The sequence below is a fragment of the Vipera ursinii genome (genome assembly GCF_947247035.1).
Source record: "Vipera ursinii genome assembly, chromosome: 2".
In the NCBI taxonomy this organism is placed as follows: domain Eukaryota; kingdom Metazoa; phylum Chordata; class Lepidosauria; order Squamata; family Viperidae; genus Vipera; species Vipera ursinii.
Window position 1 is genome coordinate 186,499,719 of NC_139513.1, and position 24,722 is coordinate 186,524,440.

At 39.5% G+C, this 24,722-nt stretch overlaps 2 protein-coding genes across 5 annotated transcripts in view; one reads left to right on the top strand and one right to left on the bottom strand.

Annotated features, from left to right (window-relative positions):
* SUPT20H (SPT20 homolog, SAGA complex component) overlaps nucleotides 1-16,759 on the top strand; it is an 80,250-nt gene extending 63,491 nt beyond the window's left edge. For 2 of the 4 annotated variants that reach the window (XM_083354463.1, XM_083354466.1), the window contains exons 24-25: nucleotides 9,547-9,685; nucleotides 15,941-16,759. In XM_083354463.1, coding sequence (XP_083210589.1) covers nucleotides 9,547-9,629 — 83 coding nt within the window. In that variant the 3' untranslated portion in view covers nucleotides 9,630-9,685; nucleotides 15,941-16,759. The remainder of the gene's footprint in view (nucleotides 1-9,546; nucleotides 9,686-15,940) is intronic. The other 2 variants (XM_083354464.1, XM_083354465.1) reach the window with 1 other exon arrangement.
* Nucleotides 1-24,722, bottom strand: part of EXOSC8 (exosome component 8) — a 366,617-nt gene that overhangs the window by 312,838 nt on the left and 29,057 nt on the right. The window contains exons 9-12 of the mRNA XM_083354497.1: nucleotides 16,780-16,876; nucleotides 13,603-13,720; nucleotides 10,541-10,647; nucleotides 9,895-10,030 (exon numbers count right to left, since the gene is read on the bottom strand). Coding sequence (XP_083210623.1) covers nucleotides 9,924-10,030; nucleotides 10,541-10,647; nucleotides 13,603-13,720; nucleotides 16,780-16,876 — 429 coding nt within the window. The 3' untranslated portion in view covers nucleotides 9,895-9,923. The remainder of the gene's footprint in view (nucleotides 1-9,894; nucleotides 10,031-10,540; nucleotides 10,648-13,602; nucleotides 13,721-16,779; nucleotides 16,877-24,722) is intronic.

A 24,722-nucleotide genomic window follows, 5' to 3' on the forward strand; every position in this document is an offset into this window, starting at 1 on the left:
CTCCAAAGTATTAGCAATTCCCCCCAATTTGATGTCATCTGCAAATATGATGAGGTCTCCTATGCCCTCATCTAGATCATTTATAAAGATGTTGAAGAGCAGTGAGACCAAAACTGAACCTTGAGGTAGCCCACAGCATGTTTCCCTCCATGTAGATGCAGTTTCATTGAGGACTACATATTGAATGTGGTTTGTCAGCCAACTATTCAATCTGATGATGGTACTATGATTATTTTATCAAGAAGCAGGCTGGGGCCTATTTTGTGAAATGCCTTATTGAAGTCCAAGTAAACTATCTACAGCATTTCCTTGATCCACTAATTTAGTCACTTTACCAAAGGCAGTAAGTGTTATCTGGCTTGATTTGTTTTTTAAGAAACTCATGCTGGCTTCTAGTAATCACCTTGTTCATTTCTAGATGCTCACAAAACCTCTGCTTGATCATCTGTTCCAGGATTTTCCTGGATATTGATGTCAACCTGATTGTTCTGTAATTTCCTGGATCCACCTTTTCCCATTTTTGTAGACTGGAACTACATCAGCATTTTTCCTGTCCTCTGGCAGTTCTTGCATGCTCCAGGAGCTATGAAAGATTTTGCTCAGTGTTTCTGAAATCACATCTGCCAGCAACTTCAGGACCCTGAGTTGTAAACCATCTGGCCCTGGCAATTTAAATGTGTCTGAAGTGGATAGGTATTTGCTTACCAATTGCTTGCCTATTTTGGCCTGCATTCCTGTTCTGTCTCCCATTGTGCTGCTTTTGGAAGTTTGGATTATTTTTTTCCTTTTGTGTAAAGATAGAGGCATGAAGGTATTAAGCAGTTTTGCTTTCTTCCTGCTGCCCGTCACCTTCTTGCCATCTTCTCCCATTAATGGACTGGTCATTTCTTTGACTTTCTTCTTGTCTTTTACATATTGAAAGAAATATTTTTGTTATTTTTGGCATTTGTTGCAAGCCTTAGTTCATTCTGAGCTTTAACTTTCCTAACTGTCCTTGCAGATTTGGAATATTTGCTCCTGTTCTGTTTTGCTTATGTGTCTCTCTTTCCATTTTTTATACTTGTCCTTTTTTTCTATTATTTTGTCAGAGTCCTTTATGCAGCCATACTGGTTTTGCCTGGAGTCTCTTGTTTTTGTTTCTCTGTGGTTTTGCACTGATTAGACTTTTATGATCTTATTTTTCAGTTTCTCAATATCTTGAATTGTTTTTCCCTTTAGTATTTCCATCTATAGAATCTTTTTCTTAGTTTATTGAAATCAGGTCTCTTAAAGTCTAAAATACTAGTTTGTCTTGGTTCAATTACCTGTGCCTGCATTATATTGAATTCTAGTATGACATGGTCACTCTCTCCCAAGTTTCCTATAACTTCTACCCCTTCTAACATTTCATCCCTATGAGTAAGAATTAAGTCCAGCATAGTGGAGCCTCTAGTTCCCTCCTCTAGCTTTTGGGTGACAATGTTGTAGGCATATCAGGAACCTGTTTTGATCTCCCATTTGCTGCAGAGTTTGTCTCCCAGTTGATGTCAATAGTGAAAGTCCCCCATTACTACTGGCATGTTTCTTGCATACCATAGCTAACTATTTAGTAAACAGTTGGTTCATTATTCCTTATAGTTGTTTTTCTTTCTGTATTCAGTTTGGATACAAACTTTCGCTTTTAGTAGTAGTCTTCATCTTCTTGGTTGAATCATTTTCTTGGTTGAAACTGAGGGTGGTTAGTCTATCTCTAGGCTCTTTTTTTATTCTAGTAATCCAATTAATTTATATTTGGTGTAGGTATGGTTTGGGTCCTCTATGGGCATAAATACATTATGTGGCCCATAGTTTGCAAATCACTATGGTGCTAGTCTCTACGTTATTCTTGCAAAAAAAAATCAAACACAGATGAGTTATGTGCTAAAACAGTAGAATAACAGGGACAAAATAGTCTGGCTAAATTCCATTATGGGTAGTGAAATCTAGATAGGGCATTTAGAATGTTTTAATATACCTCAATACCTGGGAAGATTCTGGAAAAGATAATCAAACAACAAATCAGCGAACACCTTGATGCGAACAAAGTTATCACTAAAAGCCAACATGGGTTTGTCAAAAACAGATCATGCCAGACAAACCTTATTGCATTCTTTGACCAAGTGACAAAACTAGTGGACCAGAGGAATGCTGTAGATATAATTTACTTGGACTTCAGTAAGGCATTTGATAAAGTAGATCACAACCTACTACTTGATAAGATAGAAAAATGTGGGTTAGATAGCATCACCACCAGATGGATTCGTAGCTGGCTGACAGGCCGTACTCAGCGTGTGGTCCTCAATGGAACTGCATCTACATGGAAGGAAGTGTGTAGTGGGGTGCCCCAGGGCTCTGTTCTGGGCCCACTGCTCTTCAACATCTTCATCAACTATTTGGATGAGGGGATAGATGGGGAACTCATCAAATTTGCAGATGACACCAAGCTGGCAGGCATAGCCAATACTCCAGAAGATAGGCTTAAGATACAGAAGGATCTGGACAGACTCGAACACTGGGCACTATCTAACAAAATGAAATTCAGTGGTGAAAAAAGTAAGGTTCTTTTTTTTTATTGAAAAGTTTTAAAGTACATTTTATCTTTAACAATCCCCCCTCCCCCCACCCCTACCTATCCCTCCCTACCCCTCCCCCCCATTCCCCCCTCCCCCGCCCCCCCCCCGACTTCCCAGAGTTAAGTACAAGGTATAAAAACAAAGGACAATCATAAACATCCATATGCTAACAACAATAAACTCTTAAATCTATCGCTCTCTAGCTCATATAAGATAACTACAAGCAATATTAATATTACATATAAAAAGAAAGAAAAAAGAAAAAAGAAAGGAAGACTTATTCAAAAGCTAAATGAAACTTTTTAGTCCCGTATTTGTTCTGGATATAATCAATCCATTTTTTCCACTCCATAATATAACGTTCTTGCGAATGATCTTTGAAATAAGCCGAGATCTTTGCCATTTCCGCCAGGTCAGAAACCTTTAAAGTCCATTCCTCTATAGTCGGCAGTCCTCCTTTTTCCAATATTGGCCTATTAAGAGTCTTGCTGCTGTAATTAAGTTCAACATCAACTTAGTGTTCACAACAGTTGCATCCGTAATTATGCCCAACAAAAACAATTGCGGACAAAACTTTATCCTTTGCTTAAAGATCTTCTGCATATTCCACCAAATTTTTATCCAAAAAGCCTTAACCTTTTTGCAGGTCCACCATATATGAAAATATGTTGCATCTTCGCCACCACACCTCCAACATTTTGGCTGATAATTCGGATACATACTTGCAAGCTTTTTAGGATCTAAATGCCATCTATAAAACATTTTATAAAAGTTCTCTCTTAGGTTTTGAGCTTGTGTAAATTTTACGTTCCTCACTCAGATCTTTTCCCACATGTCCATTGTAATAACTTCTTGGATATTCTGGGCCCATTTTATCATACAATCTTTAACAAGTTCTGTTTCTGAGTCAATTTCTATCAATGCAAGATATATCCGTTTGATATGTGCTGGACCCTGGTTTCTAATTTGCTTTATCAACTTTTCATCGGTCATTGAAAAGCCAATTTTCTGATCTTCTTTCCACGTTGCCCGTAATTGAGTATATTGAAACCAAGTTTGAACAATCTTCTCATCTCGCAAGAGATTGTACGGCTTTAAACACCAGACACTTCTTTCCAAGCTTAAAATCTCCTTATACGTAGTCACATCATGTTTGAAGCCAACATTTATGTTTTCTATTGCGTGTTTTGGAATTGCCCACAATGGCATCTTGCAGTCTAACTTATGTCTATACTTCTTCCAAACTCTCAACAATGCCTGTCTTAGAATATGCACTTTAAATACATTATCTACCTTCTTATCATACAACAAATATGCATGCCAGCCAAATAACAAGTCGTGGCCCTCAAGATTTAATAATCTCTCTTGTGTCAAATTAATCCAATCGCTTATTCCTGATGACGCAGCAGCTTCATAATATAGTTTAAGATTAGGCATTTTAAGATCACCTCTTTCACGAGTATCCTGCATAATCTTAAGTTTAACTCGTGGCCTTTTCCCTGCCCAGACAAATTTATTGATACCCCGTTGCCATTCTTCCAAATTAGAATCTTTTTTAAGAACCGGTATCATTTGAAATAAAAATAAAAATTTAGGCAGGACATTCATTTTCACTGCTGCAATTCTTCCCAGCAAAGACAATTGCAATTTTCCCCAACTCTCCATTTCTTTTTGAATTTTTCCCCATAACTTTTCATAATTATTTTTATATAACTTTGTATTAGAGGGTGACAAAAACACCCCCAAATATTTGACCCTTTTAACAATCTCAAATCCAGTTAATCCTTCTAAAAGGGCCTTTTGCGATACTGTCATATTTTTGGCCAGAATTTTAGTTTTTTTTGCATTAACTTTAAATCCAGAAACCTTCCCATATTGCATTATTATCTCCATCAGGTCCACAACAGAGTTTTCTGGCTGGGTCACCGTAACAACCAGATCATCTGCGAACGCTCTCAGTCTATAATCCTGATCTCTAATTTGTATACCCTTAATTCTTTCCGAATTCCGTATTTTTACCAATAATATCTCCAATGTGAAAAAAAAAAATAACCCTTGTCTTGTGCCCTTCTCAATATTACATACTTCAGTCAAACTATTGTTAACTATTATTCGGGCAGTTTGTTTTTGATATAATGCCCTAATTGGTTGCAAAAAATTATCCCCAAAATTCATTTTATCTAAAACTTTCATCAAAAATTGCCAATTCAATTGATCAAAAGCTTTTTCAGCATCTAGAAAAATTAGCGCCGCAGGGTTCTGGTTGTTCCTTTCCAAAAACTCTATCACATCAACTATATGCCTCACATTATTTTTCATTTGCCTACCACTAATAAACCCAGTTTGATCCCCATGAATCACCTGTTGCAGAACCCTCATCAATCTGTTAGCTAACACCTTGGCAAATATCTTGTAATCTGTATTTAAAAGTGATATCGGTCTATAGTTTTTTACTTGAGTAGCATCTTGATCTTCCTTCGGAATCAAAGAAATAAAAGCAGTTCTCCAAGACGGAGGCACCTTTCCCCCTCTCTGGATTGTCTGGAACAGTTCCTTTAACGGCTTTATCAACTCCAGTTGTAGATTTTTGTAGTAAGCCGCAGTCAAACCATCCGTGCCTGGCGCTTTGTCCACCTTCAATTCCTTAATTGCTATAAGAATTTCTTCTTCTGTTATCAATTGATTAATCTCCTCCCTTTGTGCTTGCGTAAGAACCGGGATGCTAGCATTCTCCAAATATACATCAATGTCTTTTCCATTAATCTTCTCCTTAGCATATAATTTAGAATAAAAATCCACAAAAGCTTCCTTAATGAGATCCTGTTGAAACACAACCTTTCCCTTATGTTCAATTTTATCTATATTAGAAGCCCTTTGCTTTTTCCTTAGTCTGTAAGCTAGCCATCTACCTGGCTTGTTAGCATTGCAAAAAGTATTATGCCTAGCAAACCGTAAATTGGTTGCCACTTGATCAGCCATCAACTTATCAAATTGTCATCTTAATAGCTTAATAACCTCCTTAGTCTTCACATCCAATGGGTTCAAGATTAGGGCCTTTTCTTTTTCCCTAATTTCATTCTCCAGTTCTTTCCTTCTGACTTCCAAAGTACGTCTGCATTTATTATTCATATATATCAACACCCCTCTCATGTAGGCCTTGCTAGCATCCCAAACCATGTCCATAGAAGTATCCTTATTCATATTAATTTCAAAGAAATCCTTCATCTGCTGTTTACATTCTTCCACATTTTTCTGATTTCTAAACAAATTCTCATTTACGCGCCACGAGCGCCTATCCCTATTGTCCTTATTGATCTCTAACCAAACTGGGCTATGGTCAGAAATAGTTCTTGCACAGATCTTTACCTTCTTAATCCTAGAAAAAAAGTCATTAGTCAGCAAAATAAAATCAATCCTGGAAAAAGATTGATGTCTGTCAGAAAAAAAAGTATAATCCTTTTCGTATGGATGTGTGTCACGCCAGATATCTCGCAGTTCCAAATCATCCTTCATTTCAAAAAAAGATTTAGGCAATCTAGCATGACTCGGAACACGCTTAAAAGAACCAGCCTTGTCCATCTGTACGTCTAAAACACCATTCCAGTCCCCCATAAAAATAAACGATTTATAATCCAATTGTGTAACCTTTGTGTGAAGTAAACTAAAAAAATCAGCTTGTTGTTGATTAGGAGCATACAATCCAACTAGAAGCGTTTTTTTACCTTCTAACAGCAAATCTATCATAACATATCTTCCTTGCTTATCTGCTTCAATTAGTTCCGCTGTTAGGGTACTTTTAACGTAGACAACCACTCCATTTTTCTTGTTCAACGCAGAAGCAACAAATTGCATGCCCAACCTTGAGTTCGATAAATACTTTTAGTCCATAACCCTAATATGCGTTTCTTGCAAACATATAACATCAATCTTAAAAAGGTAAAGGTAAAGGTTCCCCCGCACATGCATGCTAGTCATTTCTGACTCTAGGGGCCAGTGCTCATCTCCGTTTCAAAGCCGAAGAGCCAGCGCTTGTCCAAGGACGTCTCCGTGGTCATTTGGCCGGCATGACTAGACGCCAAAGGCGCACGGAACGCTGTTACCTTCCCACCGTAGTGGTCCCTATTTTTCTACTTGCATTTTTACGTGCTTTCGAACTGCTAGGTTGGCAGAAGCTGGGACGAGTAACAGGCGCTCACTCTGCTACGCGGCACTCGGGATTTGACCCGCCAAACTGCCGACCTTCTGATCGACAAGCTCAGTGTCCTAACCCACTGAGCCACCGCGTTCCTAACATCAATCTTAAATTGTTTTAAATATTGAAAAACTTTCTTTCTCTTCTGTGGTGAGTTTAATCCATTAACATTCCAGGTTAGAAATTTAGTCGCCATGCTTGGCGCCCCGAAGCTTTTGGAGCACATCTTCAATGGCCCCTGCAACTTCCTTGGGCCGCGCTCCTCCCACAGCTTCACTGTAAGTACGCTTTGAAAGTTCCATAACTTCTGCTGGTCTTGCTCTTGTACTTGTCTTGCTCATCTTAAAGCGGCACGCGTCAACCTCTGCTCTCCAGCAGCAGCCGATAAAGCTGTAGTTTGATCCCCTCCAGCACCATCCTCCTCTGTCTGTCCCCCTTCAGCATCTTGAAACTTTCCCTCTCCAGATCCCTTTGCAGCTTCCAAGAGTGATAGAGGGGTTGCTTTTAAAACATTGCTGTAGAAATCACGCGCCTGAGTCACAGTAACCAGACGATATCTTTTACCTTCGTGCATCACCACCAATCCGACTGGAATCTCCCATCTAAACTTGATATCACGTTGCTTAAGTTCCTGTGCAAGAAATGCAAAATCTTTCCTTCTCCTTAAAATCTTTGGAGGAATCTCTTTTAGAACCAGGACTTCTTGCTCAGCAACCACAACTTTAGTATCATAATCAGCTTGAATAACTTCATCTCTAGTAGCTCTCTTTGTAAAATAGACCACCACATCTCTAGGTAGCTTCCTCTGCCTTGCAATCCATGAATTTACACGAAAGATTTTATCCATACTTCCCTCTATTTCAGATGCTGGCTGGCCCAAAACTGCTTCCAAAGCCTCAGAAATCAGCTGCTTTAAGTCTTCTTTAGGATTCTCTTTTAAGCCCCTGATTCTAATAGCATACTGCATCTGATGATACTGGACAAGGCTCAATTCTCCGTCCATTTTATCCCTTAAATTTTCATTCTCCAGTACCTTTACTTCTAATATAGAGTTCTTTTGACTAAGATCCTCCACTTTTTCATCCAAATGTTGCACACATTCAGCCACGCTTTCAATTGTAGACAAAATGTCTACCCTCATTGCACTAAACTTCTCTTCCATCTTCTCCTCCATTACACTAAACTTCTCTTCCATCCTCTCCTCCAATTTCTCCAGTTTCTCCTCCAGCTTTGCCATCTTATCATCCATCATTTCTGACATTACCTGGGATTGCTTTGCAAAGGCATCTTGTAAGTGCTTAAGCGTCAATGCAACAGGAGGTGCAGGAGGAAGCAAAGCTTGCAACGATGTCTGTTGCACCGGGGAAGTTCCTGCACTCCGAAGAACTTTAGAGGAAGATTTAGCCGCCATCTTTCCCCACTTTCACTTATTGCGTACTTTCACTTTAAAGCTAAAAAGTCCATTGAGCTAGGGAGTAAAAATAAAAATCCACTTCACCTTGACCTCCTGTACCGCTCTGCCTGCTCCTTATTACTCAAAAGTCTTTCCTTCTGGCAGGGGTGGTCGCTAACGCCTGGCTCTGCTCCAAAAATCCCGGAGCAGAGACGCTGAGCAGCTCGGAGCAACCCAGGCTTCGGGGGGGCTCAATCCTTCAGCCGCCCAAACTTTCAGCTCAGGCGGCCCCGGAGAGCTCAACCCCTACCTGGGGCCTCACCCCCTCCTCTTCTCCCGAGGAGGGGGCTTCAAATCCACCTAAACAGCTGATCGGCGCTGTTTTTGGTGGATAAACACAGCTGCGAAGCGGACAGCCCGAAAGCGGCTGTCTTCGGCGCCGCGCCGCCACCGGAAGTAAGGTTCTACATTTAGGCAGGAAAAATCAAATGCACAGGTATAGTATAGGTGGTACCTTGCTCGATAGTAGTAACTGTGAGAGGATCTCGGAGTCCTAGTGGACAATCACTTAAATATGAGCCTAGGCTGCATTAACAGAGGGATAGAATCAAGATCAAGTGAAGTACTAATACCACTTTACAATGCCTTGGTAAGGCCACATCTGGAATACTGCATCCAGTTTTGGTCACCACAATCTAAAAAAGATGTTGAGACTCTAGAAAGAGTACAGAGAAGAGCAACAAAGATGATTGGGGGACTGGAGCCTAAAACATATAGGGAACGGTTGCTGGAATTGGGTATGTGTAGTTTAATGAAGAGAAGGGTGAGGGCTGACATGATAGCAGTGTTCCAATATCTCAGGGGCTACCACAAAGAAGAGGGAGTCAAGCTATTCTCCAAAGCACCTGAAAGCAGGACAAGAAGCAACGGATGGAAACTAGTCAAGGAGAGAAGCAACCTAGAACTAAGGAGAAACTTCCTGACAGAAAAATTAACCAGTGGAACAACCTGCCTCCAGAAGTGGTGAATGCTCCAACACTGGAAGTTTTTAAGAAGAGACTGGACAGCCATTTGTCTGAAATGGTATAGGGTTTCCTGCCTTAGCAGGGGGTTGGACTAGATGACCTCCAAGGTCCCTTCCAAATTATTATTATTATTATTATTATTATTATTATTATTATTATTATTATTATTATTACCTTGATATCCATATCTTTTAATAACTAAATAAACTATTTCAGTGAATTATTACACAGAGAAGGCATTTTCTATATTGTAGTTTTTAATATTGCATTATTTATTTATTTTTAGAGATAAAAATGAAACTTAAAAAAATAAAACTTTTCTTTTTTTCTTGGCAACCATTACAGTTCTTTCCCCATCAAATGGTTATGGCACTAGCAGCATAAGCAGCTCTACTACATCATCATCTAAGCACCCAGTCAAAAAGTAAAAAGAAAAAAAAACTTCACTGGTATCAGACTCCTGAAACTTGCATTTGAGAGAGATGTATGTATTCAATAACCATGTTTTTTTAAAAAAATATTTTTTTTATGAAACTGAATTTGTAGTTACACTGAGGCATAGCAATCAACTGCAATTTGTAAGAAAACCCGAGACGGGTATTTGTAAGAAAATTGTTTTAAAATAAAATTATTCATCTGGAAATGTTGCACAAATTTCAAGGTGAAATGATATTGTGAAATAATAAATGTAGCGAGCAAACAGTAAATACACCTTTTACTAATTATACATTTTTTATTATTTTATCCATTAGTTTTTGTACTTCTTTATGTCGTGTTTTTGCCCGACTGATACAGTCTTGAAGCTTTGCTTCTGTTATTGTACTTCCACCTTAAAAAGAAACAGAAAACAAGGATACAATGCATTTAATACTGTCCGAGCTTTTGAACTGCCCATTAAATTACATTCATATATTTGTGATTAACCAATGTTTTATTAGAATTAACTTCAACAAGCCATTCTCATGATTGAAAAAATCCCTTTTAATGACCCTGTAATCCCTTAATCTGGGGTAGAAGCAGGGCAACTGGATGGAGCTAAGTGTTTACTGGCCAGATGCCTTTACTGCTGAAACACACATACAACTCAAGTTTTTTCTTTGCGCCCTAGGAGAGAAACATCTGCTACCTAAGAATGAACTCTCAACCTTCCGAGTAGGAGGCAAGCATCTTCACTACTACGCGATCACACCACTCAATTTTCATGAAACACATCCCATAATTTCTGTACTGTAGAGATGAAAAATGAAGTATCACTGATACTTCTGAATGGCATCTACAAAATTAAAACTAAATTAGAGAATTTGGGAAATATTAATCCTTAATAATTTAGTATTAGTACCTGGTTTATGAACAGAACACAGTTTGTCATTTTCAATAGTCACAATAGTTAAAATCCCAGATGCCAAGTCTTCTTCTTCTGCAGTTGGGTCAACTACCACTAATGTGCTGTTGAAGATATATACATATAAGTGCCAAAATTAAATTTTGAGATTGTTTAATCCATAACACATATATAATTACTGTTCAATTAGACCAGAGGTCCCCAACCTCCAGGCCACAGCCTATTCAAAACCAGGCCACACAAGCAGTGGGCCAGCGTGCACAGGCATGTGTGCAACTTAGCTTGTACGAGCGGCAGGTTGGCGTGTATGCACACACGTGCAGCTCGACGTACGTGAGTCGAGCTGCATGCACATATGCATGCATGCTGGCCTGCTGCTTGCACAAGTTGAACTCCATGCCCGCATATATATGTGTCAGCCTGCCACTCATATGGCCTGGTTTCCCTGTCCCCTCCCCCAACCAGGCCACAAACCACAAAAGTTGACCACTGAATTAGACAATACAAAGAGCAACATTAAAAAGCACCATCAGGTTCCTTCGCTCATTTATGTACCTTCCAGACCACCTGGATTGTTATTGCTAGCATAAGCATCAATGCTGGAGCCATTTTTAATTTAATTCAAAGACTTATAAAGAAATTAATTTAAAAGACATATTGTTAACTTTAGGCAATAAGGATTTCTTTAGTCTGTGCCTTGACTCTGGGTGAAAAATAACTAAACTGATTCTATCAGAAAAATAGCTAGAAGTTTATCAGAGCAACTATCTTATCCATATTCACTATTCTGCATGGACCCATTTTCATGTATATAAATTTCTTCTGACCATTAGTGAGAAAGATTTAATTTAAGTGCAGGCATATAATATTTTCCACTTTGTCCTCTTGATGACATTCAGAGAACCTTCCTGAATTGAATACAAGACAAGAAGACCAGAAGACAAGTTCAGGATCCAATAAGAACTTAACAGACTTGAACAATGGGCTCTATCCAACAAAATGAAATTTAGTGTGGTGAAAAACAAGGTTTTACACTTAGGCTAGAAAAACCAAAGGTACAAGTACAGAGTAGGTTAAATCTGGCTCCAAAAACAGGAACTGTGAGAGAGCCTTGTAGTCCTAGTGGACAATCGTTTAAATATGAGCTAGCAATATGCAGTGGCAGTCAAAAAAGCTAATACAAACCTTGGTTGCATAAACAGAGGCATAGATTCAAATTTACATGGAAGTATTAGTACCACTTTATAAAACCTTAGTAAGGCTACACCTGAAATTCTGTATCTAGTTTTGGTTACCACGTTACAAAAAATATGTTGAGATTGTGGAAAAAGTGCAGAGGAGCAACTAAGATAACTGGAAACAGCAATATATGAAGAGTGGTTGCAGGAATTGGGTATGGGTAGTCTAGAGAAAAGGACTAGGGATGACATGGTAGCAGTATTTGGGGTGCTGTCATAAAGATGAGTGGCTCAACAGCTTGCATTCAAAAGTTGTTTGTGCTTCATCATTGGAGGTCTATAAGAGACTGGGCAGCCATTTGTCTGAAATTGTCAAACCCATTCCTATTTCATTTCATTTCATTTCTATTTCTACCTTTTCCTGGGTTTTGCCATACTTCCAAGGGGGAGGGGGGATGTGCCTGCAGGGCTATTACTTTCACTTCCTCTATTCGCTACAATGTAATCCTTTATTTTGTTTATTAGGTCTGTATTCTGTTTCCTGCGTTATCTCTGAACTCTTATCTTAATCTGTCAGTTAAGAACAAAGGAGGAAATAAAAGAATGTAACATCAGTGCCTGGTTTATGTTTATGCTCTCAGAGAAAGGTGTGAAGAAGCCTCCGACCCTCGCTGCGTGAGCTGGAGACGAGCCGATGTTATCTCCCCGGTTCCCACAATGGACTTAACACTTGGGGATTGGCTATCCCACATCGGGCAATCTATAGGATGGGGTCCTGCTTGGGGATACTATAATCTACTGTGTTGTGCGGGAAATCTCAGATCCTGTCTATTATGCCTGCTATCACCTACTTTTAAGTTCCTGCTTGGAAGAACTTGTTTCCAAGAGTTCTGCTTTCTTAAGATGTGGGCTTGAAGTGGGTCCTGACAGAAATGGTATAGTCTCCTGTTTGAGCAGGGGGTTGGACTAGATAACTTCCAAGGTCCCTTTCAGCTCTGATTGATTGATTGATTGATTGATTGATTGAATAGGCTCTATAAGATGTGTGCATTATTTGATGAATTTCCAGATCACAGAACTTGCTTTGTAACTACCTTGAGCAGTGACTATTTAAAGTTATGACACTGATAAAAAAAACTTGGCAACAAATGCCCGTATTTAATTCCTTTCCAGCATCTATCTGTCATGTGTTCACTATTACAGTGAATCAGTATGCATTGTCCTGTGCCTGACTCATTTTCATTTTTTCTTCCCCACAGATTGCTTAAACAAATAATATTTTCCTGAACTGAGCTGCTTTTTTCTGTAGTGCCATACTATCCCTAAAATCAGCTCTGTGACTTTAGTTGCTGCCTGTAAATGAAGACTTTAATTACTTTCATATCTTCAGCTTTTATTTGCCTCCTAAGCAGCCTCAGTGCACTAGGCATACAGCTGATGCTAGGGCATTCTTTTTGATGTGTATTCCCTGCTTAGTCTCTTGTAATCCCTTCCTTTCCAAAGAATGTAAATACAAAGATTAATCCCCTTCTTACTAATTATCCTAGCACCAGGGTGCATGCTCCAAAGGAGGAGGAGGGAAGCTAAGGTAACACTGTAAACATGATTTTTCCCTTGGTCACCGCATCACTTGATGACTGAACTGCTGGTCGCAATTGTAGTTGCTAAATGAGGAATATCTGGATAGAAAAACAATTTTCATGTTTAAATAAATCTCCCTCCCTCTGCTCACACCATGTTCTTTGTAAGTACTGGAGGGCTCCAAAAGAAAGAGGTAGCCAAGTATTCTTTGCTAGTATAGCTGCTCATAAATCTGGGATTATCTAGTAAAATGGTATTGTCTATCGTAATCTACACATACACTTTTTGATCTCTACTTACTCAAACAACACAAATGATGTTGCCACTGGTTGCTTTTTAATAGTCAAAGGATTCTTCTCTTTCAAATTAACTTCCACCAAACCAGTTTCTGCATTTATTGCAACAACAGGCAAAAGCACTGAAATAACAAAGAATAAATATGGAAAAAGCCAGACTGGAAAATTGTTTCATACAGCACATTTTTATAAAGAAAAATAGAGGCATCCTCAAATAAATGCAACAAAGTGATGCAAATGTAATAGCTTTTGATTTTAAAATGTTCAAAACAAGGAAATCCTTCTGTGAATTGAGTCCTTTCTAACAACAAAATTTAGAAGTATTTGACCATTAGGGCAAATGGTTCAAAAAATGGATAAGGGAAAAACAGCACTGACTGTAGCAGTGGTGGGCCCTTAGTAGCTATCAATGAGGCTTTTTATCCCAGACCTGATTCATACCTCATCTAACTTCTGTGGATAAGCCTTTATAGGTAGTCCTTGAGTTACAAATGAAATGTCCATTCAATTCGTAACTCAAAAATTCGTAGGAGTAAATCTCGTACCTCGAACAAGATCACTCCCTGCTTTTGCCCAAGCATTTGCTAATCGAATGTATGGGCAAATGTGCAGTTCGCTTAGTGCACATGAGGTATTTCAGGGTGGGACGGCCATGGTTGGTCTACTGATGGAAAAGGCTCCCAAGGCTTCAGAAGCGAACAGCTCAAATAATAGTTAATGGTAGTTTGACAGAAACATGTAATATTGAAAAGGGTACAAGACAGGGGTGTCCGTTGTCACCTTTGCTGTTTGTTTTAACACTGGAAATATTATTGATTAAAATACGAGACTCAAATAAAATTAAGGGAATTAAAATAAGAGATCAAGATTATAGATTGAGAGCGTTTGTGGATGACCTGGTTATTACAGTAAGTCAACCGACTTACTCAGTGGTAGAGTTGATGGAGATAATAATGTCATATAGGAAAGTTTCTGGATTTAAGATAAATACGCAAAAAACTAAAATATTGTCTAAAAATATGACTATAGAACAAAAGGTTCTTTTAGAAGAGTTAACAGGATTTGAAATAGTTAAAAAGACTAAATATTTGGGGGTTTATCTCTCAGCCTCAAATGTGAAATTATATAAAAATAATTATGGATTGTTATGGTTAAAAATACAAAAAGAGCTAGATGGTTGAAAAAATTACAATTATCTTTATTGGGAAGAATTGCAGCAGTTAAAATGAATGTTTTGCCAAAATTTTTATTTTTGTTTCAAATGATACCTATACTTAAAAAGGATTTAAATTTGGAGGAATGGCAGAAAGGTATTAATAAATTTGTTTGGGCAGGGAAAAAGCCACGAGTCAAATTTAAGATAATGCAAGATACACGTGAAAGAGGTGGTCTTAAAATGCCTAATCTTAAACTATATTATGAGGCTGCTGCCTTATCGTCAATAAGTGATTGGTTTAATTTAACACAAGGGAGATTATTAAATCTTGAGGGTTATGATTTGTTATTTGGTTGGTATGCATATTTATTGTATGATAAGAAGGTGGATAATGTATTTAAGATACATATATTAAGGTATACTCTGTTGCGAGTATGGAAAAAATATAGACATAAGTTAAATTACAAGATACCAATTTGGGCAATACCTAAACATGCAATAGAAAATATAAATGTTGGATTTAAACATGATGAAACTACTTATAAAGAAATTTTAAGGATAGAAAGGAATGTATGGCAATTAAAGCCATATAATATTTTAAAAGAAGAAAAGATTGTGCAAACTTGGTTTCAGTATGGGCAGTTACAAGCAAGATGGAAAGAATATCAGAAAGTTGGTATCTTGATATCTGATGGAAATTTGGTAAAACAAATTAGAGATCAAGGTCAAGCACATATAAGAAGAATATATAATGCATTGATAGAAATTGACTCAGAAACGGAACTTGTTAAAGATTGTATGATAAAGTGGGCCCAGAACTTTCAGGAGGTTATAACAATGGATACTTGGGAAAAGATTTGGGTTAGAAACGTAAAATTTACACAGGCCCAAAATTTAAGAGAGAATTTTTATAAAATGTTTTATAGGTGGCACTTAGATCCTAAAAAATTAGCAAGTATGTATCCGAACTGACAGCCCAAATGTTGGAGGTGTGGTTGTGAGGATGCAACGCATTATCACATATGGTGGACTTGTAAAAAAGTTAAAGCTTTTTGGATCAAAATTTGGTAGAATATGCAAAAGATATTTAAGAAAAGGATAAGTTTTTCTCCGCAGTTGTTTTTGTTGGGTATTATTACAGATTTTACTGTTATAGATACTAAATTGATGTTGAATTTAATTACAGCAGCAAGACTTTTAGTAGCGCAATATTGGAAGAAGGAGGAACTGCCTACTATAGAAGAGTGGACTTTGAAAGTTTCTACCTTGGCGGAAATGGCAAAGATTTCAGCATACTTGAAAGAACAATCGCAACAGAGATATATTGTAGAATGGAGAAGATGGATCGAATATATTCAGAATAAATATGGGACTAAAAATTTTCATTTAGCATTTGAATAAGTAGTGGTTTTATATGATGTACTATTAGTTATTTGTTATTTGTTAGTAATATAGTTATATTTACAGAGAGTTAAAGTGTGACAGAATTTAATGTTTCATTTTTGTTGTTAGCATATTTTAGTTTAAGTTTGTAAGTTTATACCCTGTATTCAGCTCTGGGAAGTCGGGGAGGGGAGGAGAGGGGAGGGGGGGAGGGATGGAGTATACTTAAAATGTACTGTAAAACTTTTCAATTTAAAAAAAAAAGGAAAAGGCCCCCAAGGCCTCTCCAACCTACTAAGATACCTCATGTTTTCCCCTCCCTGCTGTGCCGGACAATTGTGTGTGTGTGGGGGGGGGGATAGGGTGAATGTTGCAGAACCTCTGTGGTTGTTCATAAGGGTGAACAATTGCCATGGTGCTGCAATATTTGTAATTTTGGGACTTGCTCATAAACACCAGGGGGCACTTATTGCATAACTTCGAACAAGCGTTAAATGAACGCTCGTAACTCGGGGATTACCTGTACTTTTGTCAAACCCTTTTGCCATTACAACTGCTGTTTTCTTTCAATCCAATTTAGAGCTAAATCTGCATCGCATTTAAATTTTAAAGTAAATCTCAAAGTACATCAACACAACTTACCATTTTTCAGAGCTGCTAAGAAAGCACACATGGAGGCGTCAAGAAGGTTTCCATCATAGTCTAAGCATATAATGTCACAATATAGAACCCATACAATCTAAAGAAATAAGATCTGCTGATGTAAATACTGGAAAAGCTTTCACATGCATAAAAAATAACTTTGAAATATTTGTCTTAAGTCAGCGTGTGATTTCACATCACATAGTTTGAAATCTGTTATCAATAAGACAGAAATGACTTATCATTCTAGCAAAACAACAGGGAAAATGGGGTGAAATTAATAATGGCCAATTAATCATGACCAATACATGTACATACTGGATCAAAACTATACTAGAACAGCTTAATATTACCAAATCATACATAAACCAATAAGAACTTTTTAAAATATTGTTCATTAAGACCTCAACAACTATAATTTTGTTAAAACTAAATGCAGTGTGCCTAAAAATGATTGTTCAGGCCAATTTGGGCACAGAATATCCTGGCACATTTTGAGCAAACATGTAGTTTGCAGTTGTTGCACTGATAGCTCTAGACTTGTGCATTTCATACTTAGGTTGTGCTTGTACTTAATTTACATTCTGGACAACCCCCTATGAATGAGGCCATGCCAGGTACAGCAATTTTCTTTTTGTATTACTTTTTCTGCCCCCCATGTGTTTTCTAGCATAGAGTTTCCCAAAAACTGCTTGGACATGTACTTCTCTAGATTAAGGATGACCAGGGCTTCATTGGTTACAGTTGCAAGAAAAAGTATGTGAACCCTTTGGGATTACGTGGAGTTTTGCATGAATTGGCCATAAAATGCGCTCTAAATGTCATGTAAGTCACAACAATAGAAAAATACAGTCTGCTTAAAATAATACTACACAAACATTAGCTGTTGTCATATTTTAACTGAACATAAGATGGAAACATTCACAATGCAGGGTGGAAAAAGTATGTGAACTCTTGGACTTAATAACTGGTTGACCCTCCTTTGGCAGCAATAACCTCAACCAAACGTTTCCTGTAGTTGCAGATCAGACCAGCACAATGATCTGGAGTAATTTTGGACCACTCCTCTTCACAAAACTGTTTCAGTGTAGCAATATTCTTGGTATGTCTGGTGTGAATCACTCTCTTAAGGTCATGCCACAGCATTTCAATCGGGTTGAGGTCAGGACTCTGACTGGGCCACTCCAGAAGGCGTATTCTGTTCTGTTGAAGCCATTGTTTTGTTGAATTACTTGTGGATTACTCTTTCTTCCAGCAGAATCAAAGTTCAAAAAAAAAAGAAGGGAGAAAAAAATAAACGTTTTTCTCCCAAAGTTCCTTATCCTTCAGTAAAAAAAGGGCAAGCTCTCAAATACACAAAATCCAATACTGGTTAGAATCAATTGCAAATTGTATCTCTTGCTATGTTGAAAAATGTAGCAACTTTCCAAAACTGTCAGTTCATACAAGAAAGCAACATTCCAGCGCCATTTTTACTCCGTTTCCATCAGCTTAAAACTTGAAGAAGATAATGAGTCTGAGTTAAAGTTAAAATCCAACTTGAAAATTCAAATCCTCCTGTTTCGCTCTGCCTGCTTCTTAAAGAAAAAATACTCACAGTCCCGTCTAAGCAGCAGATGTAGTTGTCGCGTCTAGTTCCACTCCCTTATGGAGCGAAAGCATCCTGGGAGCGGAGAAAGCCTGGGCTCCGAGGGAGCTCACCCCGTTAACCCCCAAACTGGTTGAGGGAATCACAAGGAAGCTCTACCTCTACCCAGACAAGCTCGTCTCTCCCTCTTCTCCTGAGGGAGAGACTTCGGCGCAACAGGACAGCTGATTTTCGCTGTCTCCGAGCGCTCTAACGCTTCCCAAGATCGGGTGGCTTCTGAAATCCTGCCATTCAGGTTGGCAGCGCTACCGGAAGTCCGATTCATTTATTGTTAAAGAAATGGCTAGTTTATAATATTATAGAAAAGCAAAAAATTGAGGTTCAATGTTAATGCTTCCTTCTACTCCTGTAACAGAGGAAGTTAGAAGTCTTTTCTTTTTCCCTTCTCCCCCTCACTTTTCCTTTTCTCTCACCCTTCGCTCGCAAAAGCCCGCCCAGTCACTCACACTTTGCTCACAAAAGCCTCTAGTCTCACTCACTCCTCCGTCTCTTTCAAAGGCACCTCATTCAGTCTCTCTCCCAATCACTCCGTCTCTTTCAAAGGCCTCTTGCTCGCTCGCTCACTTACTGCCCCATCGCTTCCAAATGCCATTTGCTCTTTCACTCACTCACTTACTGCCCTGACGCTTCCAAATGCCATTTGCTCATTCACTCACTCACTTACTGCCCCATCAGTTCCAAACTCTTCCAAATGCTGCTTGCTCGCTCACTCACTGTATTTGGAAGCGACAGGGCAGTAAGTGAACGAGTGCCAGTGCTGGAGGCCATCAGCTGTTAGGTGCCGGAGACCATTGCCATGAGGAACAGAGACCTGGGTTGGGGTTCAGAGCAGCTCCAGGTAGGGGCTCAGCACAGGCCACGGCATGGCAACTGCAGGGAGGGGAATCCCCATGGCGGCTTTGGTGAGGGGAATCCTTGGGGCATGTGGCTCCGAGCCGCAGGGGCGGGGGTACAAAGGACGGGCGGTGACACCGTAGCAAGACACTGGCATCGCTCCCAGTGACAGCACCTCTGAGTTCCAGCACTTTTTTTTTAGAAAAAAAGCACTGAGGATGACATAACCTATCATAAGGTCTGTGATCAGTTTGAACTCACATTCTAGCAGTATATAGATCAATGGTAGACTTGCTCTAGAGAGCTCAGTATCTGGTATTTCATCTACCCATCTGATGCCTAATATTCTGCAAAGACTAGTCATGTAGAAATGGTTAAGCTATTTTGCTTGCCTTTAATTCATAGTCCAGTTTACAGGCATATTACATTTACAGCTCTGTAGACCTTTAATTTTAATGTTGCACTAATTCCTTCATGTTCCCATACAATTGAAAACAATCTACCAACAGCAGAACTTGCCTTTGTTATTCTGCAGTTGATTTCTGTGTCAAGGGTCACTATGTGAGAGAGGATATTGTCAAGGTAATTGAAATGAAGTACCGTATTTTCCGGCGTATAAGATGACTGGGCGTATAAGACGACCCCCTACATTTCCTGTTAAATTATAGGGTTTGGGCTATACTCGCCGTATAAGACTACCCCTCTTCCAACGCACACCAAATAAAAATTAAAAAACATCAGATTTGATTTTAATATGGTAATTTTAATTCAAATGCTTATGACATGCAGGTACTTAGGAAAACTGTCACTTATAAACATAAGGCTGTTTGTCATCAAACATGTAAACATAAAACAGTGCAAGTGGATTAAACATAATAATAATAATAATAATAATAATAATAATAATAATAATAATAATAATGATGATGATGATGATGATGATGATGATGAAGAAGAAGAAGAAGAAGAAGAAGAAGAAGAAGAAGAAGAAGAAGAAGAAGAAGAAGAAGAAGAAGAAGTTGGAAGGGACCTTGGAGGTCATCTAGTCCAACCCCCTCCTAAGGCAGGAAACCCTATACGATTTCAGGCAAATGGCTGTCCAGTCTCTTCTCAAAAACTTCCAGTGTTGGAGCATTCACCACTTCTGGAGGCAGGTTGTTCCACTGGTTAATTGTTCTAACTGTCAGGAAGTTTCTCCTTAGTTCTAGGTTGCTTCTCTCCTTGACTAGTTTTCATCCATTGCTTCTTGTCCTGCTTTCAGGTGCTTTGGAGAATAGCTTGACTCCCTCTTCTTTGTGGCAGCCCCTGAGATATTGGATCACTGCTATCATGTCACCCCTCACCCTTCTCTTCGTTAAGCTACACATACCCAATTCCAGCAACCGTTCCCTATTTTCCTAATTCACTTTTTCACTTTTCCTAATTCACTCTAAAGCTTTCCCTGCGCAGAGCCTTAAGTAACACCAGCTGCCTGCAATTAGTGCAGGTTTGCATCCCACCAGGTTCAAGGTTGACTCAGCCTTCCATCCTTCTGAGGCAGGTAAAATGAGGACCCAGATTGTTGGGGGAAATAAGCTGACTTTGTAATAATGCTGCTTGTGTGGGGGTGTGTGAAAGCCCTAATAAGCAGGCATATACATAGAATGAAGGCTATTGCTAAGCACATTGATTTGTGCTTTAAATTGTAAGCCGCCCTGAGTCTTCGGAGAAGGGCGGGATATAAATGGGATTTTTTAAAAAAAAGACCAAATGGGAGATCCGCTCCAGGTTTTCCAGCCAGCCCGCCCAGTTCCTGAGTCAAATGTGTCCTTAGAGCTAAGCAGCTGCTCTGACTGCTGCATTCCCCACCTGCCTTTTCAAGTTGGGATAGAGCAGACAGCTGCTCTTCAACTTTAGAAGGAAACACGCCCAGACCCCAGCCTGTAAAAAATCACAGACTGCAGCTTCTTCTCCAATTGGTCCCGCTTTCCCTGCAGAGACTAAATGGGAGATCCGCTCCAGGTTTTCCAGCCAGCCCTGTCCCTAAAGTTTCAGCACCTGGCGTATAAGACGACCCCTGACTTTTGAGAAGATGTTCATGGGTTACAAAGTCGTCTTATATGCCAGAAAATACGGTAGTCAACAAGACGCCAATGCTTACAGTGGGAGTGCAATTACTGTAGGAGGTCTGGTTACAGGTAGTTAGACAGAATGTTATATTGGTATTGAGGTCATGTGCTGCAATGTTGTTCAGTAAGAGTAGACTGTTAGTGTTCCATTTGCCTACTCCATATCTCCCAATGACTTCCTGCCAGGCTGCAGAATCACATCCTACTCTTGTGTTAAAGTTGCCAAGATCAGCTTGTTGATAATGCTCACTGCTGATAGCAGGGCATCTAATTCTTCATAGTATCCACCTTTCATCTCATCAGGGTTGGTCATTGTGGGGGCATAGGCACTGATCAGGGTGACTTGACTTTTATTCTGTAGCAGAAGCTGCAGTATCATGAGCCAGTTGTTCATACCCTTGGAGAAACTAATAAGTTTCCAAACAAGGTGATTCCTGACGGTAAATCCAATTCCAGCATTGCAACCATAATCATAGTCACAACTGTCCCAGAAAAAAGTATATACACCACCAATTTCAGTCACCTGACCTTTATTGGCAAGACAAATCTCACTCAGGCCTGCAATGTCAATGTTGTATCTTACAAGTTCTTTGGCAATTAAAGTTGTTCTTCTCTCTGGTACATCTGCCATCAAGTTGTTCAAAAGTGTACACATGCTCAAAGTGCCGATAAGCAGCATCACCTTGCATTTTTTGTGTTTTGACTGTCAAAGTAAGATCCTGCCAGCCATGGTAAACTGGCCAGGATGTAGTGAAGCAAGCAATGTTTAGGATACTTTTCTAGACCCTTCCTCATACTACAGAAATGAGGAATGCATTCCTAGGAAGGGCTGCTCAGTCCCCTGGATAGATGCTATGTTCAAAAACTGGCCATTAGACCTGAGTTGCCAGTGTGCAGATCTATGATCACAGCTTCTAATGTATCCACATCTACTGCTCTGTCAATCACCCATTATCACCCATTTGATTTTTTTAAAGAGTGATGACAATAATGGTGTTCAGACTAACACATAATATGGATTAAAATGAGGGAGTTATGCAGCATCAGCTTCATTCTCTCTTCCCAGTTCCCATCTATGTGCAGTGGCAAGATACAGTCGAGACAACTGGAAATGGGTGACCAGAATATCTTCTATGCCTTGTCCTATTCTTCATGTTCCACAATACTTTCAGAGACCACCTTCATGACAACTATTCCTTCCAGTGGTCTCATCAGCTCAATCTGGACTTTTATCTTCAAATGCTGGGATAGGCAGCTCTCCGTCTCACTGAGGGCTTAATATCCAATAGACTAAAAAGGATGTTCAAGAAGTAAAACATAACAAATTGTTGCTCTCACTGCAGAAAAGATACTGAGTTTATCAGGAAGTACAGGTGAAACTCGAAAAATTAGAATATCGTGCAAAAGTTCATTTATTTCATTAATGCAACTTAAAAGGGGAAACTAATATATGACATAGACTCATTACATGCGAAGCAAGATAGTTCAACCCGTGATTTGTCATAATTGTGATGATTATGGCGTACAGCTCATGAAAACCCCAAATCCACAATCTCAGAAAATTAGATTACATGCAATCAATAAAACAAGGAGTGTACATAGAACAATATCGGACCTCTGAAAAGTAAACGCATGCATATGTACTCAGTACTTGGTTTGGGCCCCTTTTGCAGCAATTACTGCCTCAATGCGGCATGGCACGGAAGCTATCAGCCTGTGGCACTGCTGAGGTGTTATGGAAGACCAGGATGCTTCAATAGCAGCCTTCAGCTCTTCTGCATTGTTCGGTTTCATGTCTCTCATCTTTCTCTTGGTCAGGCAAGTTTGCTGGCCAATCAAGCACAGTAATCTCACAGTCATTGCACCAGGTTTTGGTGCTTTTGGCAGCGTGGGCAGGTGCCAAGTCCTCCTGGAAAATGAAGTCAGCATCCCCATAAAGCTCGTCTGCGGAAGGAAGCATGAAGTGCTCCAAAATCTCCTGGTAGACGGCTGTGTTGACCCTGGACTTAATGAAGCACAGTGGACCAACACCAGCAGATGACATGGCTCCCCAAATCAACACAGTCTGTGGAAACTTCACACTGGATTTTAAGCATCTTGCAGTGTGTGCCTCTCCATTCTTCCTCCAGTTTCCGGGCCCTTGGTTTCCAAATGAGATGCAAAAGTTGCTCTCATCAGAAAAGAGGACTTTGGACCACTGAGCAACAGACCAGGTCTGTTTTTCTTTAGCCCAGGTAAGATGTTTCTGTCGTCGTTTGTTGTTCAGGAGTGGCTTGACAAGAGGAATATGACATTTGAAGCCCATGTCCAGGATCCGTCTGTGTGTGGTGGTTCTTGATGCACTGACTCCAGCCTCAGTCCACTCCTTGTGAAAGTCCCCAACACTTTTGAATGGCCTTTTCCTGACAATCCTCTCCAGGCTGCGGTCATCCCTGCTGCTTGTGCACCTTTTTCTTCCACACTTTTCCCTTCCACATAACCTTCTATTAATGTGCTTTGATACAGCACTTTGGGAACATCCAACTTCTTTTGCAATTACCTTTTGAGGCTTTCCCTCCTTATGGAGGATGTCAATGATGGTTTTCTGCACAACTGTCAGGTCAGCAGTCTTCCCCATGATTGTGATTCCTACTGAACCAGACTGAGAGACCATTTAAAGGCTCAGGAACCCTTTGCAGGTGTTATGGTTTAATTAGCTGATTAGAGTGGGACACTTTGAGCCTAGAATATTGCACCTTTTCTAATTTTCTGAGATTGTGGATTTGGGGTTTTCATGAGCTGTAAGCCATAATCATCACAATTATGACAAATCACGGCTTGAACTATCTTGCTTTGCATATAATGAGTCTATCTCATATATTAGTTTCCCCTTTTAAGTTGCATTACTGAAATAAATGATCTTTTGCATGATATTCTAATTTTTCAAGTTTCACCTGTAGAGCAGAACAGCAGCAGTAAAATAATGAGAAGCTATTCTAGGATATCTTAAGGCAGGGGTCCTCAACCCCTAGTCTGTGTACCAGCACCGGTCCACAGCATGCCAGAAACCAGTCCGTGCAAACAAGCGAAGCCCCATCTGCAGGATGCAGGCAGCACACAAAACCATGCCCCCTCCGATCCACGAAAAAACCTCTCTCCAAGGAACCGGTCCCTAGTGCCCAAAAGATTGGGGACCTCTCTTAAGGAACTACTCAGTGCCAAATCTTCACTTCAATGCCCTTATCCAGCTATTGCACATTTACATATGTAGTAATGTGTATGTTTCTATTTACCACATTTGAAAGATGTCTTCTTTGCTCAACAAAACATATTCAGTGCATGCAAAGTGTTAACTGCAGTCCAACCTTGTTCAG